At 37.2% G+C, this 19,779-nt stretch overlaps 1 protein-coding gene across 1 annotated transcript in view; it reads left to right on the forward strand.

Annotated features, from left to right (window-relative positions):
- The window catches only part of LOC149276598 (PTB domain-containing engulfment adapter protein 1-like), a 220,750-nt gene extending 201,354 nt beyond the window's left edge, over positions 1-19,396 (forward strand). The window contains exons 6-12 of the mRNA XM_089503454.1: positions 3,831-3,947; positions 5,907-5,999; positions 11,658-11,885; positions 13,511-13,649; positions 14,536-14,630; positions 14,970-14,980; positions 19,375-19,396. Of these exons, the coding sequence (XP_089359580.1) occupies positions 3,831-3,947; positions 5,907-5,999; positions 11,658-11,885; positions 13,511-13,649; positions 14,536-14,630; positions 14,970-14,980; positions 19,375-19,396 (705 nt within the window). The remainder of the gene's footprint in view (positions 1-3,830; positions 3,948-5,906; positions 6,000-11,657; positions 11,886-13,510; positions 13,650-14,535; positions 14,631-14,969; positions 14,981-19,374) is intronic.
- The last annotated feature ends 383 nt before the right edge of the window (positions 19,397-19,779 follow it).

Genomic DNA, 19,779 nt, shown 5'->3' on the forward strand with positions numbered 1-19,779 from the left:
TTTAACGGGGTCAGGGGCAGATTAACACCTGGGCAATAGTTGCATTAGTGGCATGGCCCCCACTTGTTTATACCTTGCGGTTATATTGTAGCATTTATATATTTGCTTGCACTGCATAGCAGTAGCACAGTGCCTATAGAACTGGGAAATGTGGAGCCCCTTTCTGTGGCCCTGCATGATGCATGAGGTTCCTTTCCTGCAGCATGAATATTTGTAGAGACACACACTCCATTTCTAGAGTTTAACCAATGATGGTAGAAGACGCTCCCCAGGTCCTGCCATGTGACAGGATCAACCAGTAAGAAGCTAATTTTATAATCAGTTGTTGGTCTCATTAAGAGCAGGCGCTGCGTGGGTTTCTGCTTGTAAGAGACAGTTCTGAAATAAATAAAACAGATCCCCCTCAATGACTGGCTTAAGGTACTCTGTAACACAGGGCAGGCATTAGTCACAGGAATACAATGGTGCTACAAAGGGGTTAGATACAATCTCCCTTCCAGTTTGCTTGATACCAGGGAAGATTCTTGAAATGCTTGCAGCCCCTCATCTTAGTTAGTAAATGGGGTAGTCTAGGCCTGGCTTAAAGAGTGCTTTGCCCTGGACTCTTGGTTATTGCGGTTACATAAAGGTTCTAAGAGTCACAATAATGTGTATAGAAAAAACAGAAAGGGTGTTTTTATGTTATATTGTGTACATAAAATTAATTATTCCTCTCCTAAATGCCTAAAAGCAATGAATCTTCAACTAGGTCACAGCAATAGACAGGCATGGTCTTCTTCAAGTAATAACACACAGACAATTGAATGTTTTTATGTCTTTATTAAAAACACACTGTAAACATTCAAAGTACAATTAAGAATTGTTGACTTGCAACAAGCTGGGAAAGGTCACAAAGGTATCTCTAAAAGCATTGATGTTCAGCAGACCATGTCTATAAATGGAGACAGTTCACCACTATTGCTACTTTCCCTAGGCCTGGATGTTGTGCAAAGTGCATAGTGCAGAATGCTCAGTGAGGTTAAGAAGAATCTTAAAATGTCAGCTAAAGGCTTACAATAATCTTAGGAACATGCAAACATCTATGTTGACCCATCTACCATACGTAAAACAATGAATAAGAATGGTGTTCATGGGAGGACACCGAAGAGAAAGCCACTGCTGTCCAAAAACTCAAGGAAAAATATAATGCTATCTATCCACAATTGAAGCTCAACACAAGTTTGGTGCTGCCTTAAAACAAAGACCCAATGCACAGGAGTTAATCAACAACAAAATAAAATACCCAATTAAGATATGTGGCATTACCTCAATAGAGTGGTTAGTACCAGATATTCCAGGAATATTTCTAAAATGAAACAATTTTGTACAGAGGAATGATCTAATGAAACTCCTGACCATTGACCATGTCCCACTAAGATAGTTATGAACGTAACTGAGAGGATCTGAGAAATAACACTCTCCAGTGCTCGACATTCATGCAGAATCTTTTAAAACAGTACAGACAAAACACAGAAAGAATGTTACTACCTCCTGTTTAGCCTGTAAAAAGTATTCAAATGAAATTATCACTGTGGGATCAGTACATATTTACATAAAATGCCCTCACTGTTTCTTTCAGAGCAGGAAAATGGAAATGTGGAAAATCATTCTTGAAAGCATAGCTAATCAATCATACTATAAATCTTAACAGAGATATTACATATGTGTATCTAGAGTATTTGACACCCACAACAAACTTAATGGTTAGAAACATAGATTTTCCTGCCTTGTCCAAAAACTCAAGGAAAAATATAATGCTATCTATCCACAATTGAAGCTCAACACAAGTTTGGTGCTGCCTTAAAACAAAGACCCAATGCACAGGAGTTAATCAACAACAAAATAAAATACCAAATTAAGATATGTGGCATTACCTCAATAGAGTGGTTAGTACCAGATATTCCAGGAATATTTCTAAAATGAAACAATTTTGTACAGAGGAATGATCTAATGAAACTCCTGACCATTGACCATGTCCCACTAAGATAGTTATGAACGTAACTGAGAGGATCTGAGAAATAACACTCTCCAGTGCTCGACATTCATGCAGAATCTTTTAAAACAGTACAGACAAAACACAGAAAGAATGTTACCACCTCCTGTTTAGCCTGTAAAAAGTATTCAAATGAAATTATCACTGTGGGATCAGTACATATTTGCATAAAATGTCCTCACTGTTTCTTTCAGAGCAGGAAAATGGAAATGTGGAAAATCATTCTTGAAAGCATAGCTAATCAATCATACTATAAATCTTAACAGAGATATTACATATGTGTATCTAGAGTATTTGACACCCACAACAAACTTAATGGTTAGAAACATAGATTTTCCTGCCTTATCCCAGCATGTCTTCTCACTTTCTACACCCCCCAGGACTTGCTTACTTGTTCCATAGTGATCTATTGAGGTTTTTGTCATGTCTTTGTCCCAAACAACTGGTCAGTGACCCCAAACAGCTTCTCTGTGCTATCTTTGACCCCAAACAGCCTGCCTATGCCCCTGTCCACACCTTTTACGTGCATGCTGTGTGCAGGCTGATCCAGCATGCAGGAAGTGAATTTGATGTCACTGATCCAGTATGGGGAGGGCTGGTAATGTCTTTAGCAATTTTTCACCCCCTCTGCCTTATTCCCATATCATTTAAATCTATCTGGGGCTTGCCATATCTATTTCCATAGTAAGGTCTGCCCCTTGCACAGCTAACCATGCCCCTACGTGGATTACTGTGTTCTTGAGCAGAAAGAGAGCTCCAGATAGCCTGAACTGGAAAGTTCCTAGGTATGTCTTAGTCACTAACAGCAACCTACAGTGTCTGGAGGTGTACGTCTTTGCAGCTGTGGTACATATTTCTCCATTGTCAATCCCTCCTTCTCACTCTGTGCAATCACCTGATCTTGCAGAGCTCCAGCATATAATAGACATATATTCTAGTATCCTTTAATAAGATATAGAACAACAGAAAATTATTTTTTGCCTTGAATTTCAATAATCCACTAATGTATTTCAATAACATCTTCTGTGACAAAAATCAGCAGTCTTAAAAAAAAAAAAAAGGCATACTGTATGCATTATTCTTTATACATTCTCATTTGTAGATGCCAAGATTAGTCTTAAATAACAAACATCTGCTTTTAGATCAAAGAACTTTATGGGTTATGAACTGTAATAATACTTAATAATAACAAATTAATGCAATATGTAAAAAGATACAAAATGTTTAACATTCATTCCAATGATGATTGTATGGGTTCTGGAAACAGTTTTCTTAGCACACGACAATAGTGATTTACTGTGAATATAATCTATATTTCAATCACAAAATGGTGTACATGAAAATAACATATACAAGACTTGCCTATTTATTCATTATTCTGAAGTATTATGCACACTGCATTCTATGAACCAAGATTTGTGAAGAATTTCAGGTATGCAAAGTGCTGGGTGTGTGATTTCACAAATAGTGATACTAAATGATTTTTATTTACACATTTCCCAATGTCTTAGTGTAAACGTATACATATATTTTAATCCATACTTCAAATAATATTGCTTACTTATTGTTGGCTGATGGTTCCCATTTCCCTGTTAAATAAATCAGACTGATTTATTATAATTCTAAAGCCAGATCATTGATTTTGAAACGCTAACACTCCTGAATAAAAGCTATGTTTGTTATAAATTTAGTTATTAAATGAGTGTGCTTCATAGGTGTTTTAACAAATGGAATCCATAGAATACCAATTAAACAAAGCCTGCTTATATTAAGATGTTTTATTTTTCCCCCTCTAAAGGCAGAAGAAATAACATTAACAATTGGCCAAGCATTTGATTTGGCATACAGAAAATTTCTGGAATCTGGAGGAAAAGATGTTGAATCAAGAAAACAAATCGCCGGACTTCAAAAAAGGGTATGTGTCAACAATATTGCTACATATTTATATCTAACACCATCCATACAGTATTTATTTTAGGATTTTTTATTTTCTTGCAAAAATAAGTGTTGTTCATTTCAGTAATGTTACCTAAATGCTTATTTGCTACCTAATCATCACCTAAACAACAGTTTGTATATATTAATTATTTAATCAATTAGGAATGTTTACCCCAATAATAGGGTCTTAATGAAGGCTTTTTCTAAACTAATCTATCTGCACTACTGGCCACTCGGTGACCTACTGCAAAAACAAGGCGAAATCATTGGGATAGCCTCTCCCATGTTCCTCCAATCAGGGGGGAGAGGGTGTGCCCTGAAGCCCTGCCCTTTTGCGGAAGTGCACGCAAAAACAGAGCAGAGACAAATATTGTACCGTTAAGATGCTTGGGGACAAAGTTGGCTCTGTTAAGCCTTTTGGGGACAGAGGTGTCATAACCAAGCTGTTTGGGAACAAATATGGCACTGTTAAGCTGTCTAGGGACAGAGGTGTCATAACAAAGCTGTTTGGGGCCAAATATGTCAGAGACGAGCTGTTTGGGTACAAAGATAGCACTGTTTTGTTGTATTGAGACATACCTCAGAGACAAGCTTTTTGGGCATGAAGATGGCACTGTTAAACTGTTTGGGGACAAAGATGGCAAAGATAAGCTATATTGGCACAGAGTTGGCACTTTTAATCTGTTCCAAGCCTCATGTGCCTTAAAGGTGCTGTTACATATACTTTGTCGAATATAACAATTTTGTTATTGTTCCATTGTTAATGCCTCATTTGTATAATTTGTTTGGTACGACAAACAAAAGGACACTGAAATGATTTTTGCCATATTGTGTTTTCTTGTTGTATTTAATGTGATTAAACCTTAGGAAAGAAGAAAATGCAATCTCTCCTAAGGTCTATTTGCTTACCATAATACAATGCTAAATTAAAGTTTTGTGTTATTGAAATACCATCTGTAACTAAATAGTGCTAGAGGATCTTTGTATATTTTTACATTAGCTTTTAAACTTTATATATAATAGAGTATGCTGTATTTATTCTCACAAAACCATGTCCCCTTTGATTTTAGTTTTGTTTACATCCTGACAATAATGCCCTCTCAAAAATTTGCTCTGTGCTTAGCTGCATTTTTTTATATACAATAATGCCATTATATGAATTGAAGAAAGGTTAAATAGTTTATTTGAATATTGCTTAGGTCATCTACTATCCCTATGTTAAACCCAGTCTTGTTGCTGGTCAGGGCCGGCCCGACAATGGAGCCGAGTGGGGCAACCGCTCCAGGCGTCACTCTTGAAGGGGCGGCACTTCGCCGCCCCAAGCCCTTTTTTTTTTTTTTAAAGCGAAAGAGAGAGAAAGGGGCGCCGCTGTCAGTACCGCTCGGCGCCCCTCGCTCTCTCCTCTGCGGCGAGTCTCCCTGTTCGGTCTCGGTGCTGACTTGTAATGCTGAGTGTCGGAAGATTTCCGGCGCTCAGCATTACAAGCCGGCACCAAGACCGAACAGGGAGACTCGCCGCAGGACTGCTGAAAGGTAAGTACAAGAGGGGGGGGCGGCAGGGACGGAGGGAGAGGAAGGGTAGATAAGGGGGGGGGGCGGCAAGGACGGAGGGAGAGGAAGGGTAGATAAGGGGGGGGGGCAGCATTTTAAAATTCGCCCCAGGCGGCATTTTGCCTTGGGCCGGCCCTGTTGCTGGTGTATGGGAGGCTATGCTACTGTCACGCAAAAGATGGGCCACATTGATATGGTCTAGACAAAGTTTAAAAGTCAACAGTCTGATTATTATCTAAAAGTGATATAGAATAAATTTCATGAATATAAATAAATATTTTTATGTATGACCCTTGAAGTATCTCCAAAATGCCACCTCCACTATATTAAAATACATTTGTTTTATTTTATTTTATTTCTAATTACATACAATACTTGTTTTGTAGATTCAGGAATTAGAAACAGAAAATATAGAGCTGAAATACAAAGTTCAAGACTTGGAGAACCAGTTAAGAATAAATGATATAACATTGTCACCTGTAAGTACCTATGGATATGATTATTTTTTGTTTAGAAACCCATCGGATTTAAACTACGAATCACAGTGTGTGTGTTATCAGATCAAAGCAAATGACTGGGTGGCCAATTAAAAGGAAAGCAATTGAATAACTATGTGTGATTATATTAAATTAGCCATAGCATTGTGTAGAAATCAATGTTAATGTAATATTATGCACCTCCATACTTAGGGAAATATAGGAGGAAGGGCTAAAATGTAGCCAGAATAGATAGTCAGTGTACCTTTTTTTACTATTAGGATTTGCTCTAACCAGGAATGATCTGACTTTCCTTACTGCTCTATAGTGATTTTACTTAATTGTGCATAAACAGATTTTTGAAGTTCTCTTTTTTTATAAAACAATACATTAATTCAACACTGAAAACCAGACAGAGCTTATTTTGTTATTTTTCCTTAATTCACTTTTTGAGAGATTAATATTTGTATTTCTAAATTTTTATTTCCGCCCCGGATAAGCCAAGACATTTAATTCCCCCCAAGCAGATTATCAGTGCCCCCAAACAGCCTGCCTGTGCCATCTTTAGTCCAGCTTGTCAGTTCTCTCAAACAGTTTATCTGTGCCATCTTTGCCCCCAAAACATCTGGTCTGTGACATCATTGCCTCATGCCCCCCCTCCAACATACACTCTGGCACACATATGTAAACACAAATTTACGCATGCAAAACACACACTAACACTCATGTACACACTCATTTTAACACCGCTCATGCTAACACACACTCAATCTCACACCACTTACACATACACATCTATGCTCACACACACTTACACATACACATTTATGCTCACACAAATGTACACATCCACATCTATGCTCACACACATTTACACACCCACATCCATGTATAGGACTGCGGACGTGGGCAGTTTTTCAGGTGTTGCGAGCGGTCAATGTACCTGTGGGTCCCGATAATCCTGCACACTCCCTCAAAGGTGCCTTCTCTTGTTTCACTTCATTGGTTGATGGCAGAGGAGCTTTAACTCCTGATGGTGAGACCCCCTGCTCCTGAAGTTAAAGGTCCGTACGAGTGACTCTATTGGTTGCTGGCAGAGAGCTCCTCTGCCATCAACCAATGAAGTGCAGTTGTACTTTCTTGGTGATGGCAGATGAGCCCCCTGCTGGCGACCAATAGAGTCACTCGTACGGACCTTTAACTTCAGGAGCAGGGGGTCTCACCATCAGGAGTTAAAGGTCCGTACGAGCGACTCTACTGGTCGTTCGTACGGAGCTTTAACTCCTGGAGTAGGGAGACCAATGATCTCCCAAGGCCGAGTTTCGGCACCAGGATTTTAAAAAGTCTGTACGAGCGACTCTATTAGTTGCTAGTACGGACCATTAACTCCTGGAGCGGGGAATCCAATGGTCTCCCCAGGCCAAGTTCCGTTTCAGGAGTAAAAGGTCTGTACGAGCGACTCTATTGGTTGTTCGTACGGACCTTTAACTCCTGGAACGGGGAGTTTCGCCGCCAGGAGTTAAAGGTCCGTACGAGCGACTCTTCTGGTCGTTCGTATGGACATTTAACTCCTGGAGCAGGGAGACCAATGATCTGAGGAGATCAGCAGGGGGAGACCCCCTGCTACAGAAGTTAAAGGTCCGTACGAGCGACAGGTGCAATTCATTGGTTGATGGCAGAGGAGGCCCCTGCCGGCGACCAATAGAGTTGCTCGTACGGACCTTTAAAATCCTGCCGCCAAAACTGCTGCGTAGTGCGTACCGTAACAAAGAAAAACGAACACAGGAACGGGCAAATATTCGTAGAATCTGAAGATTTTTTTCCCCACGAAGACGAACACGAAGTCGAACACGAAGAGTTGGCCGGCACCCAAGTCTACTTCTATCTATTGAAAGAAGCTCTCAAAACCAAAGAAGGTGGTTCAAGTTAGTTAATAATTACTTTAACAGGTTCTTCCATGTATCTTACAGAACTATTATAAAGTGATTCACATGTATTTATTATAGCAGCATATCTCAGTTGGTGCCTGAATAACTATACAGTCTAACGCACTGAACATGCCTGTTAAATTTCACTTATCACAATATGGTACTTTACTTTAGTTTAGAATGCCTACTAAAGCTAGTAATGTGTTCTGGGCTTTGATCTGTACAGTTTTTGAACATGTTAATTTAATTATACCCAGCCTTCCTGATATGAATAATAACTAGCCAGTTCCCACAAATTTTATTTGGTTTCCGGGATACTTTCCAAGAGAATTTTTAAATATGCTAAAACAATGAGTACGCACTTTTTAATGGGGAACCTGAGTTTCACGGTGACAGTTGCATATTGGGTTCTTTTATTATTGGGATAAATGAAGAGCACATACAGACTTTCACTGAACTTGTCCCTCTATTTATTATTATTATTATTATTATCTTTTATTTATATAGCGCCAACAGTTTACGCAGCGCTTAATACAATACATAAATTCAAGGGATATGACAAGACAAGAATTGACAGACTAAGACAAACCGATACATTCGGTGGAGAGAGCCCTGCTCGCAAGCTTACAATCTAGAGTATCTAACTCTATTTTAAAAATCTGACTGGTCTTCTTAATAGTGAATATCAGCAAGTAATTATTAGAAATAAATTATGGCAAAAATTACATGTGGTGTATTTATTTTTCCAGTTTCATAAGAACAGTTGACTAAACTCATTGCATAAAGATAAATTTTTTTATGCTGGGCCCGGGCTGATGTTGCTTTTTGCGCACAATCATGCTAGGCAGGCTAACTTGTCTTTACATACTAAAGAGGCAGAGCATTACAAATCTGCACAAAATATGGACATGGGACTAAGACATGTTTAATAAGTAATCATTTTTTTATCTTACATAAACCACAAAAGAGATTTAAATATTTGATGTAAAAATGTGGTAAATCATTATTTGATTATAGGAGCAGAGATATGGGGAGATGGGGTAATATTGTTAAGGCCTTTGTAGGTTATTGTCAAGAGTTTGTATTTAGTTCAGATGTTGTTTGGAGAAAGTGGAAGTGACAGGTACAGTGGGACAGCAGAGCAAAAAAGTGATAAGATAAGAAATGTAATCTATCAGAAGTGTTCAAAGTGGATTGAAGTCTGTAGGGGGGACACTCAGCTCATGTACTTCCAACCCTGTGCTATGCTAAAATGGTGTGTACAAAACAGCAGGCACAAATACAGTAACTATGGGTATTGTGTAAGGAATCAAAATGTGTGTGTATCTTATTCTTAGACATGTCCATACTAATGTAAGTGTATCTTATTTTGCTTGCTGATATATGTTTGGGCAGATTACAAATAAACAGATGATTAAATATGATATCATATCCTAAATTCTTCTACTCATAAGCTTTTATGTTTATTTTTTTATTTATAATACTTAGTTATATTTTTTACAGTCTGTTCATTGTTTTACTGATATATAAAAAAAACGCACTTGCCGCCAACTAAAGACATAAGTAATAATGGGATAAGGTATTGTCACGGATTCCTTTTGATGTATGAGAACTATTATTTACATAGTCTTTTGGCCAGAGTTATGTTGTTTTCTTTATTATTGGAGACTTTGTGTCTGCAGCTGTACATTTTTGTTAAAATTGCCAGTAGCTATAGCAATATGAACTTAATTTTTCAGTTCACTTTGATTACTTGCAAACACTAAGAGTTTTAAAAGCCATGCATTTAAAATTGGTTCAATTAAAAAGTATACAAATAAAAGTGTATATACTGTACGAGCAGAGCGAGGGAATGATGTGTGTTAGTCAAGAGGGACTGTGCAACAGAATGTAGTCAAAAATACACATATTATGGTGGTGGTTGGGGGCATATTAGTGGTGGTTTGAGCTACTTGTATGCTATACCAACTGGACCACATTGGCACCACTTGCCAGGTGTTCAATGTGCTGTAAATTAATACAACTAATAAAATAACTCTTTGCACACCTGTGCTAAAATGTTAATTCCTGTACAGTTTCACACATAGGAAAACCTTTTATGTCACCAGTGGCCAGTGTATGTCTGATGATTTTATACCAGTGGTAATGTGCTTATACTTCCTTGTGTTTTGAACAATAATTAGGCATATAGTTAAATGAACCCAGCTACTATTTAGTCTCTGAGCCTTAGTTTGTCCATTTGCTGTCTTCACAGGGACTGATGGAAGGTTCTATGTCATCTACTGATGGAATAGTCATGGATAGAGATAGATGACAGTATTGTAATCAAGATAACAGACAAAAAATGGGCAGGAAAAGACCTTACATTGTTGAGAGTACAAGACTTACAATATAGAATGTAACCATAGACCAAGTTTCCCGATTGAATGAGCGTAAAGATGCTGAGAACACCAAGCTGATATAGGTCTGTGTGTAGGCCACATGTCTTACTCTAACATACTCATACACAAATAAAGAGATACCCAGTTTGCTTATGGAGCATTTCTAGGTTTCATTGTTCCAGATTGGAGCACACTAAGGGCTAAAGCCATTAATCAATAACTAACATGCACAATATATTGGGCTTACCCAGCATCTTATTTGTATGTTTGGAAAATAGATGAATATTTAGTGTTTCTATGTAGTACATGGGTATAACTCATTCTTTATTTTCCATAGTGTTCCATAGTGTATTTGAGGATTGGACCATTTTACCATTCTAGACCAGTTTAATATCCACTGTCCTATGTGTTTCTGTGATTGCAAAAAAATAATGTAGACCAGTCGCCAGTAACATTCCAGTAGCTTCCATGGAGACTGCTCCACATTTAAGAATTAATCTTTGTAAATATAACCCAATGTGTTTATTGACTTGGTTTCAATCTTTAGCTCTTCAGGAGACAACAAGCTGGGTGGTTAACCTTTTGGTTAACTTTTCATTTTAAAACTGTGGTTTGGCCACAAAAGTACAATGGTGTTTTCTAAACTTGTTCTACATTATTTAGGAATAGTTGGAATAGTATTCTTTTTACTGGATCAGTTGTGCTTTTCTTGTGGGCTTCAGTTTCATAATTTAGAATTTAAATCAAACAAAAGACAAAAAAATGACATCCAAAAACCCTCACAATTTTGTATCTCAACCAACAAAACATTTCCTTTATATACTTTGTTCCTCCTCATTCCCTTTTTAATCCTTTTTCCATGTTTGTTATTATTTACATTTAAGATGTTATATCACTGATGAGAGAGATTATTATTCCATTCCTGTAATTGATTAACTTCCCTTATACATTTTTTTAATAACTGCTGTACTGTCTCATATCAGAAAGCAGTAACACTGGTACTAAAGCCTCCATTAAGAAAAGCTCATCCTTTAAGACAGGAGAAAATGTTATCTCAAGAGGAGAAGAGTTTTTGTATTCATATTAAGATGTGCACTTATAAGTTGCCAATCAGGGAGCTGTTTAATAATTGAACACATTTTGTATAAGAAATACCATATAGCCAATATATTTTAAGCCATTGTAGCTATTTGGCACACAGAAACACCCTGTTGTCTATGTTAATATCATATTAGAATGTAGGTATTATTTTCCCCTCTAGACTACAATCAGTACTGTGACCAATCATTCCTTATATTGTTTGTAGTTGATTATATTCTGTTTTCTGCTTCTATCTTTTTATTCCTTTGCAGCTGCTGCACATAAAGTCCAGTAATGAGCCATGTGTGCTTGAAAGAGCCTCTCCATTTTTCTGGTGTAATTACGAAGCTTCAGTACCATGTTTAGATATCTGCTCAATAGCTTTCACTCCTATGAGTTCTCCTGACTTTAGAGTATCAACAGGACTGCATCTAACTCCTCCACCTTCCAAAAATGTTCATCCAAAACCAGCCAATGAGCACAGCATCCCAAGGCCTCGTGTAATTCTGCTATACTCATAGCAGTCTTTCTAACTTTCTTAAGTGTTGTCTTGTGTGCTGGTTGCATGTGTTTGTCCTACATGTAGATCTATTTTTTCAAATAGAAAACACTTTTAGGCCACACCTAGAAATTATGATTTTAAGGAGTGTAAAACTGAGTTTGATAATTTATTAGGGGTGCATTATATAAATGCGATACTCATGAGATCTGATTGGACGTATTGTGTAAATGTAAAGTCGCCGTACATTTGTGCTGTAATTATTCTATATAATTATTGCAAATGTTCAAAAATGGTGGTCTCATATTTTAAATGTTATATTTTAGTAATGAAATACAGATTTATTGTAGGTAAATAGCAAATCATATTCTTGGGGCATATAGACTAAAAACTATTTTGAGGTGTGTGTGTGTGGTAAAAAAAACCTTGAACCAGCTCCAAATTTTAGGCAGAGTTTTTAATATCTACATTTGGTGTTTCACGTTCTAGCTCATTGACTTTATCACTTTGGGAGTTGTAGGTCACGCCAGTTAGGGCTTAGGGCAGTTGTACAATGGTACACTTATGCCACTGATATATCTTTAGATGTTTCCCTTATGTCCTGCTCACCATGACTGATAACTGAGATGAGTATATGCTTTTTTATGATTGGACCATGTGGATCTTAGTGGTAGAAACATTGTAGAGAGAGACTGGGGCAAGGTTTGTTAATTGGTAATGGTGTTTTAAGGTGTGCCATTTTAATGAGGACGCATAGCGTCAACAATATATAACATAATATATATATATTATATGGCCAAGTGATAAGCATTCAATTGATTTTATTAGATTTCTTCAAATTAACCAGTTTGCGGCAGATTTTTTTCCCCACCTTACCTTTTTTAAATATAACAATGTGTCAATTTGAAGTTATTTTACCCGACAGTTGATAAATGTGTTAGTAGAGCTTTTTATTCAAATTACATCACATTCGTGAAAATTGTGCAATGTTTTCCTTAGGTCCAACAAGTCTTAGCTCATCTCATTTATTTATTTTTACCTATGAATAGCTAGTCTGTTTGAAATTACATATTAGTTGTCAATATTTTATAAAACAAAGCAGACAGCAATTTTGTAACATCAACGTTGTGTTATTACTTAAAGCCTGTGCTAACTTATAGGTGACCTAGATTTGCCACCTGGTTCCTTCATTAAAAAGCAAATAATGTTCAGAAGGAAACATCGAAGACATAGTTACCTAGGATGGCAGAAATGGCAGTTAATTACATATTTAGTACACATGTAGGAAACATAGGAACCTATATAGTTTGACAACAGATTAGAACCATTTGGCCCATCTGATGTGGTTGATGGTCCTTGAAGTTGTTTATATTATATTGTATTTTACACCATTATAGATTGTGTTAAATGTATAACATGATACAACTGTTCTTAACATTGTTAGTAAAAACACAGTCTGTATTAACATTGGGAGTGTGTGTGTGGTCCTGTCTCATCAGTTCAACTATTATAAAGTTAGTTATTATACAAAAATGTCTGCATGTCTTTTCTCACACATATGCATGTTGGATGTGATATTCAAGAATATACTTTAAGACACTAACCTATAAATCCCTTTTTTTGCAGGCGGGCAGTGTGACACCTAAATCACCCTCCACTGACATCTTTGATATGGTGCCATTTACATCCATCTCTCCTCAGTCAACCACCCCTACGCGGAATGGCACGCAACTTCCTCCAGTACCAAGCAGATCGACGGAAATGAGTGAGCTTCATTACTTTTTTACGGTTCAAATGCAAATACCCCCCAAAAAAGAGACTTGAATATACGTTTTTAATTACACCACCTTGTTTCTATGTTATTCTTATAAAGATACTGAAAACATAGCAACCACCTGTTTTTTAAAAGATCCCATATTTGTATACTACCTGAGTGTCTGTGTGTCAGAAGGACAGTCTCTTATTGGGACCCAAATGTATTTTTTCCCCTTTTCCTTGCATGTTGGAGCTCAGAATATTTGGTGGGCATGTGTGTATCGCATTGTTTTGAAACTCCAACTCACAATAACATACATGGAAATGGCAGACAATGTTTTCTAAATTGAATTGTGTAAATATTATATCCAGCTATATAATATACAGTTGTATATTTTTTTTCTTTTGAATGCCTTACTAAATTACATTAACAGGTCACAAACACACATAAATCCAGAGTAAAGGCTTTTTACAGATTAATTTGTTTGCTCAAGTCTGTTTGTGAGTGAATTATAACAGACACACACACTATATATATTTGTCACATTGTTTCACATTTTACACTATTGTTTTTTCCTTTTTTTCCCCTGCATAAGAGCCTTATGTTCTGGTAAAGTTTGCACATCATCATACCCCTCATTACATTGTATAAAAAAAAAAAAATGAATGTTGCAAAGTATGGTATACAATGCAGTTAAATATCTATAAATCACTAAAGACACGAGAAGGGGAAAGGTTTTAAACACGTTACACAATCCACTGATTTAAGTTAAACAAAGGATCATGAAACTATGAATTGGTAGAAAAAAAAAATATTCCCCTATGCATTGTATTGTAGTGTTGTCTTGGTGACAGTTTCCTTCAATTAAAATCAATACATCTGCTACTTCTTCCAGAAAAAGATCTATTTGGAGCAGAACCTTTTGATCCCTTTTGCTGTGCAGTGGGTGATTTCCCTCCAGACATACAGTCTAAACTGGATGAAATGCAGGTGACTTAAAAATATTCTAAATATGAGATTTCACAGAACATGGCATTCCAGAGAGCATTAGTATTCAAGAAAAGCTTGTGTTGTTAATTTTATTCTAATTTCCATACGTCCGTGAAGAAGGAGGTAATGAAGCCACTATATGCTGTGATGGATGTACTCATAGATTTGAAATTGTTCATGTGCAATATAATAATGTACTCCTCCCTGCAAGACCAATATTGGACAGTTTATCTGTGCTAATAATGACTACTCCTGTAATTCTTTTATTTACTCCTTATTGCAAAATTTACCTGACTTCTTTCTTCTGGTGTTTATTTTTGTGCTTTCATGGGAATGTAGCGCCAGAGATGGTTAGTATTGCAATTATTGTTTAAACTGATAATTTCATGCACATAAGATTACATATAATGATCTTCTTGGTAATGTTGTTATTTATACACACTGTTTCCATTCAACAGTTTCATGGAACACTATAGAATCCATTGTCCTTATGTACTGCATATGTTTTATGCTATACTGCATTTGATGGGAATGATGTACTATATGTGCCTGGGTTGTCCTGATAGACAAGGTATGGGGGCTGCATGTGGTTCACAAAGGTCTGCATGTTGCTTGCTGAAGAGCTCATACATGATTTACTCTGGTGTTGCTCTAGCACATAACAAAGCAACTATTGTCTCCGACAAATTGAGGATGCAACATTTTAAACAATACGCCTTCTGCAATCTAATGAAGCCACTCATGCTGTCCAATAAAGTAATCTCATGCAAATTGAGCACATAGTGTCTTCTGCAATCAGTTGAAAGAAAGTGGGCCAGACAAGATTGGAACAGCTTCTGTTTGTAGAGTTATGGTTGGTCTACTTCATCATGAACATGGTTTGACTTTGCCCCAATAGTCACACATGCATCATGCATCAACCGTATCATAATGTGTGTTTAGTGCATCCGAGTGCTAGATCATCATAAACCTTAGAGAGAGCAGAAGATTGGTCTCAGGCTTGATCACTGTATGGTAATCAAAAAGTATTTTTAAACCAGACCCATTGCCACAGGTGTATCAATCACCTAGCCATGCAGTCTGCATTTACAAACATTTGTGACAAAAATAGGTAATCCTGAAGTGCTCAGTGAATTCAAGTGTGGTACTGAGAAAGGATGCTGCCTTTGCAACAAGTCAGTCAGTGAATTTCATCCCTACTAGATATTCGACAGTCAGCAAAGTGGTATTAGTGGAAAGTAAAACTGTTTAGTTTCGGCAGCAACTCAGCCATGAAAGAGGAAGACCACTTCAAATCACAGGGCGGGGCACTGAGTGCTGAGGCGCATGGTGTGTAAAAGTAACCAAAGCTCTGCTGATTCCATAGCTGAAGAGTCCCAAACTTCCACTGGCATTAATATCAGCACGAAAACTGTGCGACCGGAGCTTCATGGAATGGGTTTCCATGACTGAGCAGCTACATGCATGCCTTACATCACCAAGTACAATGCCAAGTTCTGTGAAGTGACGAATCATGGCTCTCTGATAGGCAGTCTGATAGACAAGTCTGGGTTTGGCAGATGCCAAGAGAACGTTACCTGCCTGACTGTATTGTGCCAACTGTAAAATGTGGTGGATGAGGAATAATGGTAGGGGGATGTTTTTCAGTATTTGGGCTATCAACTTATTTCCTGGGTGCTTAAGCAAAGCGATACATTTTGGACAATACTATGCTTACAACTTTGTGGGACCAGTTTGAGGAAGGCCCTTTTCTATTCCACCATGACTATGTCCCAGTGCACAAAGCAAGGTCCATAAAGACTGAATTGGAGATTGCTAGCCACACCTCCTCATCCAACATTACAAATGCCCTACTGGATGAATTGGGCAGAAATTCCCACATTAATGTTTTTGTACAAGCAGTTTGTGATACCACTGAGGATATTATCAGCTCTGTTATAGTTTTTTTGCTCTTTTACAGTATGTATTGCAGTTTAGGATCAATAAAAATATTACTATGAGTTCATTTTTCTAAATAAAAAAATAGTAAATGGCAGTTGCATTGCATGGGCAAATTATGGCAAAGTAATTTTTTGTTAACTTTTATTTTCTTAGCTGTCTTTCCTATGTTTTATTGTAAAAACAATGACAGTATTATTTCAGCATACATCATTTATCACTGCAAGTACCTCTCAAGTTAGTGCATTTACTCAGCACTATCATGTTTTTATAAGTGTATCTTATCACGCAAAAAGGGAACTGTCAAGCCGTGAGCATTATTTTCCCAGAGTTGTCAAATTGGCTTAAGGAACATCTGCCTTGCAAAAGCTGAATCTATTATTAAGTAGATGTCTTAGCAGAATGACATGCAGTCCAATTATTTATGTTAACATCTCTTTGCGCAGTTTTTATGGTTAGTCTGGTCGATGAAATAAAATATCAGTGAGAGAGAAGACAGATTTTTTTTTTCAAAAAAGCAGTTGAAATATATGTTTACTGTCTGCATTGCTAAAAAAATCAAGTTCTAGTATTTCAGTTTGCAAAATTTTTCAAGATGCTGATAAAAAGTTAATGACCAACCTAGAAAACTATTTATGAGAATTACCAGAAAAAAACCTGACAAATAATGCATATTAAAGAACTGTCAAAATGCTGCTTTGACCACGGACCCATCCTTTGCCCCCTTCTTGAACCCTGCCCCTAAGTGCCTCATGCAGTAAAAAGCACTGTCCACCCGTTTGCCACTCAACGGGTGAAAACCTGCAGGGGAAACTAATCAGCACCCACCCAGCAATGATCCGCAAGACCATTGGCCCATTCAAGAATTAAACGTTTAAAAAGAAACATACAAATGAAGGAAAAATACAGAATAACTAATTTACCAATGTCCACCCAATGGTCCCAAATTCAGAAAGGGATGATGGCTACACAGAAGCGTTTATATAGCCCTGTGCACCAGTAGCCCATTGTTTGGAAGCTGCATTGCATCCTATGATGACTTAAATGGGCCTCATTCTAGTCCATGGACACCTTTGAGGTCTATAGTAGCCATTCAAGATCAAAGCAGGCTCCAAGGCAGTTTCCAAACAATGTGGATCACTGGTGCAGAGGAGTATATACAGTATATACACCTTTAACTCAACTGACCACACAATCTATTTTCATGTAACATCTCTAACTTCATATCCAGCAAAATGATGCTATTAAAATGTATTGTGTAGTATTTTGACATATATTTTACTTAAATATATATATTACGCAAGTATCATATTTTTTAACGGTAGGTACCTTATCAAGCAATCATTTACCCATCCTAAACAAAGAAAACACATTCTTAAGTAAATGTCTCTACCATAGATCAAAGAGTTAACATAATGTACATTCACATTTAATCTTTAAGGCAACAATGTACAGCCTTTGGTATTTTGTTACTGTGGGAGTTCAGCCTCCAAAGGAATGTTTTACCATAAGCCAAGCCACACTTATTATTTTCTCTGTATGCAACTCAAACACATCATGTTATTTTCTTTTACACATGCTTAACATTTCTTATGGTATCCATGGGTTATGGTCACAGGAAGGACTTGCTTAGTGGTGAAACACTTTCCAAGTGGGTAAACTCAAACTCTCAAAGTCCACATATGCTTGTTTTAGTGCTACCCACCAGATTGTTAACTATGAATGGTACATTTTTATCATCCTGCACTGGAGTATTTATTTTTCTTTTTTTTATATGGAGAACCTGAGGGACTATGAGGAAATACATTAATGACTAAAAAGAGATAGGAAATTTAAGTGAAAGATATTCAGAAAAGATACCTGAGACTCCATGACTTCCCCTCCCCTCTCCCCCATCAGATTGCCCCAAGACTCTGTTCTAGGACTTCTTCTGTTCTCCCTTTACACTACCACACTTGGCAAAATAATATCATCCCTTGGCTTTCAATACCACCTGTATGCTGATGACACCCCAATCTACCTATCCTCTCCTGATCTCTCTCCCTCTGTCTTAGACCATGTTACTATCTGCCTTGCATCTGTCTCTGCCTGGTTATCGGCACTTTTCGTAGAACTCAATGTCTCCAAACCCAAGCTCCTCATACTCCCTCCCTCCAATGCTAACATTTCCTCATCGGTTTCCCTTAATGTTAATGGTGCACTCATTCCCGTCCTCTCACAGCTCTTGTCCATTCCCTCATTATCTCCTGTCTTGACTATTGTAACCCTGTCTTAGCTGGTCTTCCTCTTACCCATCTCTCCCCTCTACATTCTACCATGAATGCTGCTGTCAGACTTATCTTCCTCTCCCATCGCTTTACTAATATCTCTCCCCTCTGTCAATCTCCTGATTCTTATTTTCAAAGCCTTTCATAGCCGTTCCCCTACATTTAAAGAGGAAACAATTCATACAAGTTTTATCACTTTTACCTATTGTGTAATACACACTAACTCCCTCTAGATTGTAAGCTCGTTCGTGCAGGACCCTCCTCACCTGTTGTTTCTGTAAGTCAAGTTGTTATGTTATATACTACTTGTTATATACTCCTTTCACCCATTGTACAGTGCTACAGAATATCATGGTGATATAGAAAACAATACATAATAAAAATAGCTGGAATTATATATGAATCACCATTATGTATCTACGGGCCCCCTGAGGGCATATCTGGCATAATTTACAAACATAGTGCAATTATTATATTTAGTAAGCTTTCTGGAAACAACTAAAATGAACATATATGTAAAATGATATTCTTTTTTTCAGGAGGGGTTCAAAATGGGACTAACTATGGAAGGAACAGTGTTTTGCCTCGACCCTCTCGACAGCAGATGCTAGAACCACAAATTCATCAGTACCATCTCTTTTGGAGTAAACCGTTCCTTACATTGTATTACTGTGTGCCAAAACACAAATATATTTTCACAGTATGTAGGAGGATAGAATGGAAATAATATTTTTTTACTATTAATCTTAGTTTACATTGTAACATTGTGTTTAAAATGTATTGTTTTTTTTCCTATGCAGAATATGAAATTTTAATCCAAATATGTCATTATTTCTACTTATGGTTTGTCCCAAAATGTATACTTTATACCATATGTGTGTTGCCAAGACTCTTAACTGTTCATACATATATTTCTACTGAATAAGCAGAGCTTAGTCAGATTA

The sequence above is a fragment of the Sceloporus occidentalis genome, unplaced genomic scaffold (genome assembly GCF_023333645.1).
Source record: "Sceloporus occidentalis isolate IW3139 unplaced genomic scaffold, rSceOcc1.0.p SCAF_233, whole genome shotgun sequence".
In the NCBI taxonomy this organism is placed as follows: Eukaryota; Metazoa; Chordata; class Lepidosauria; order Squamata; family Phrynosomatidae; genus Sceloporus; species Sceloporus occidentalis.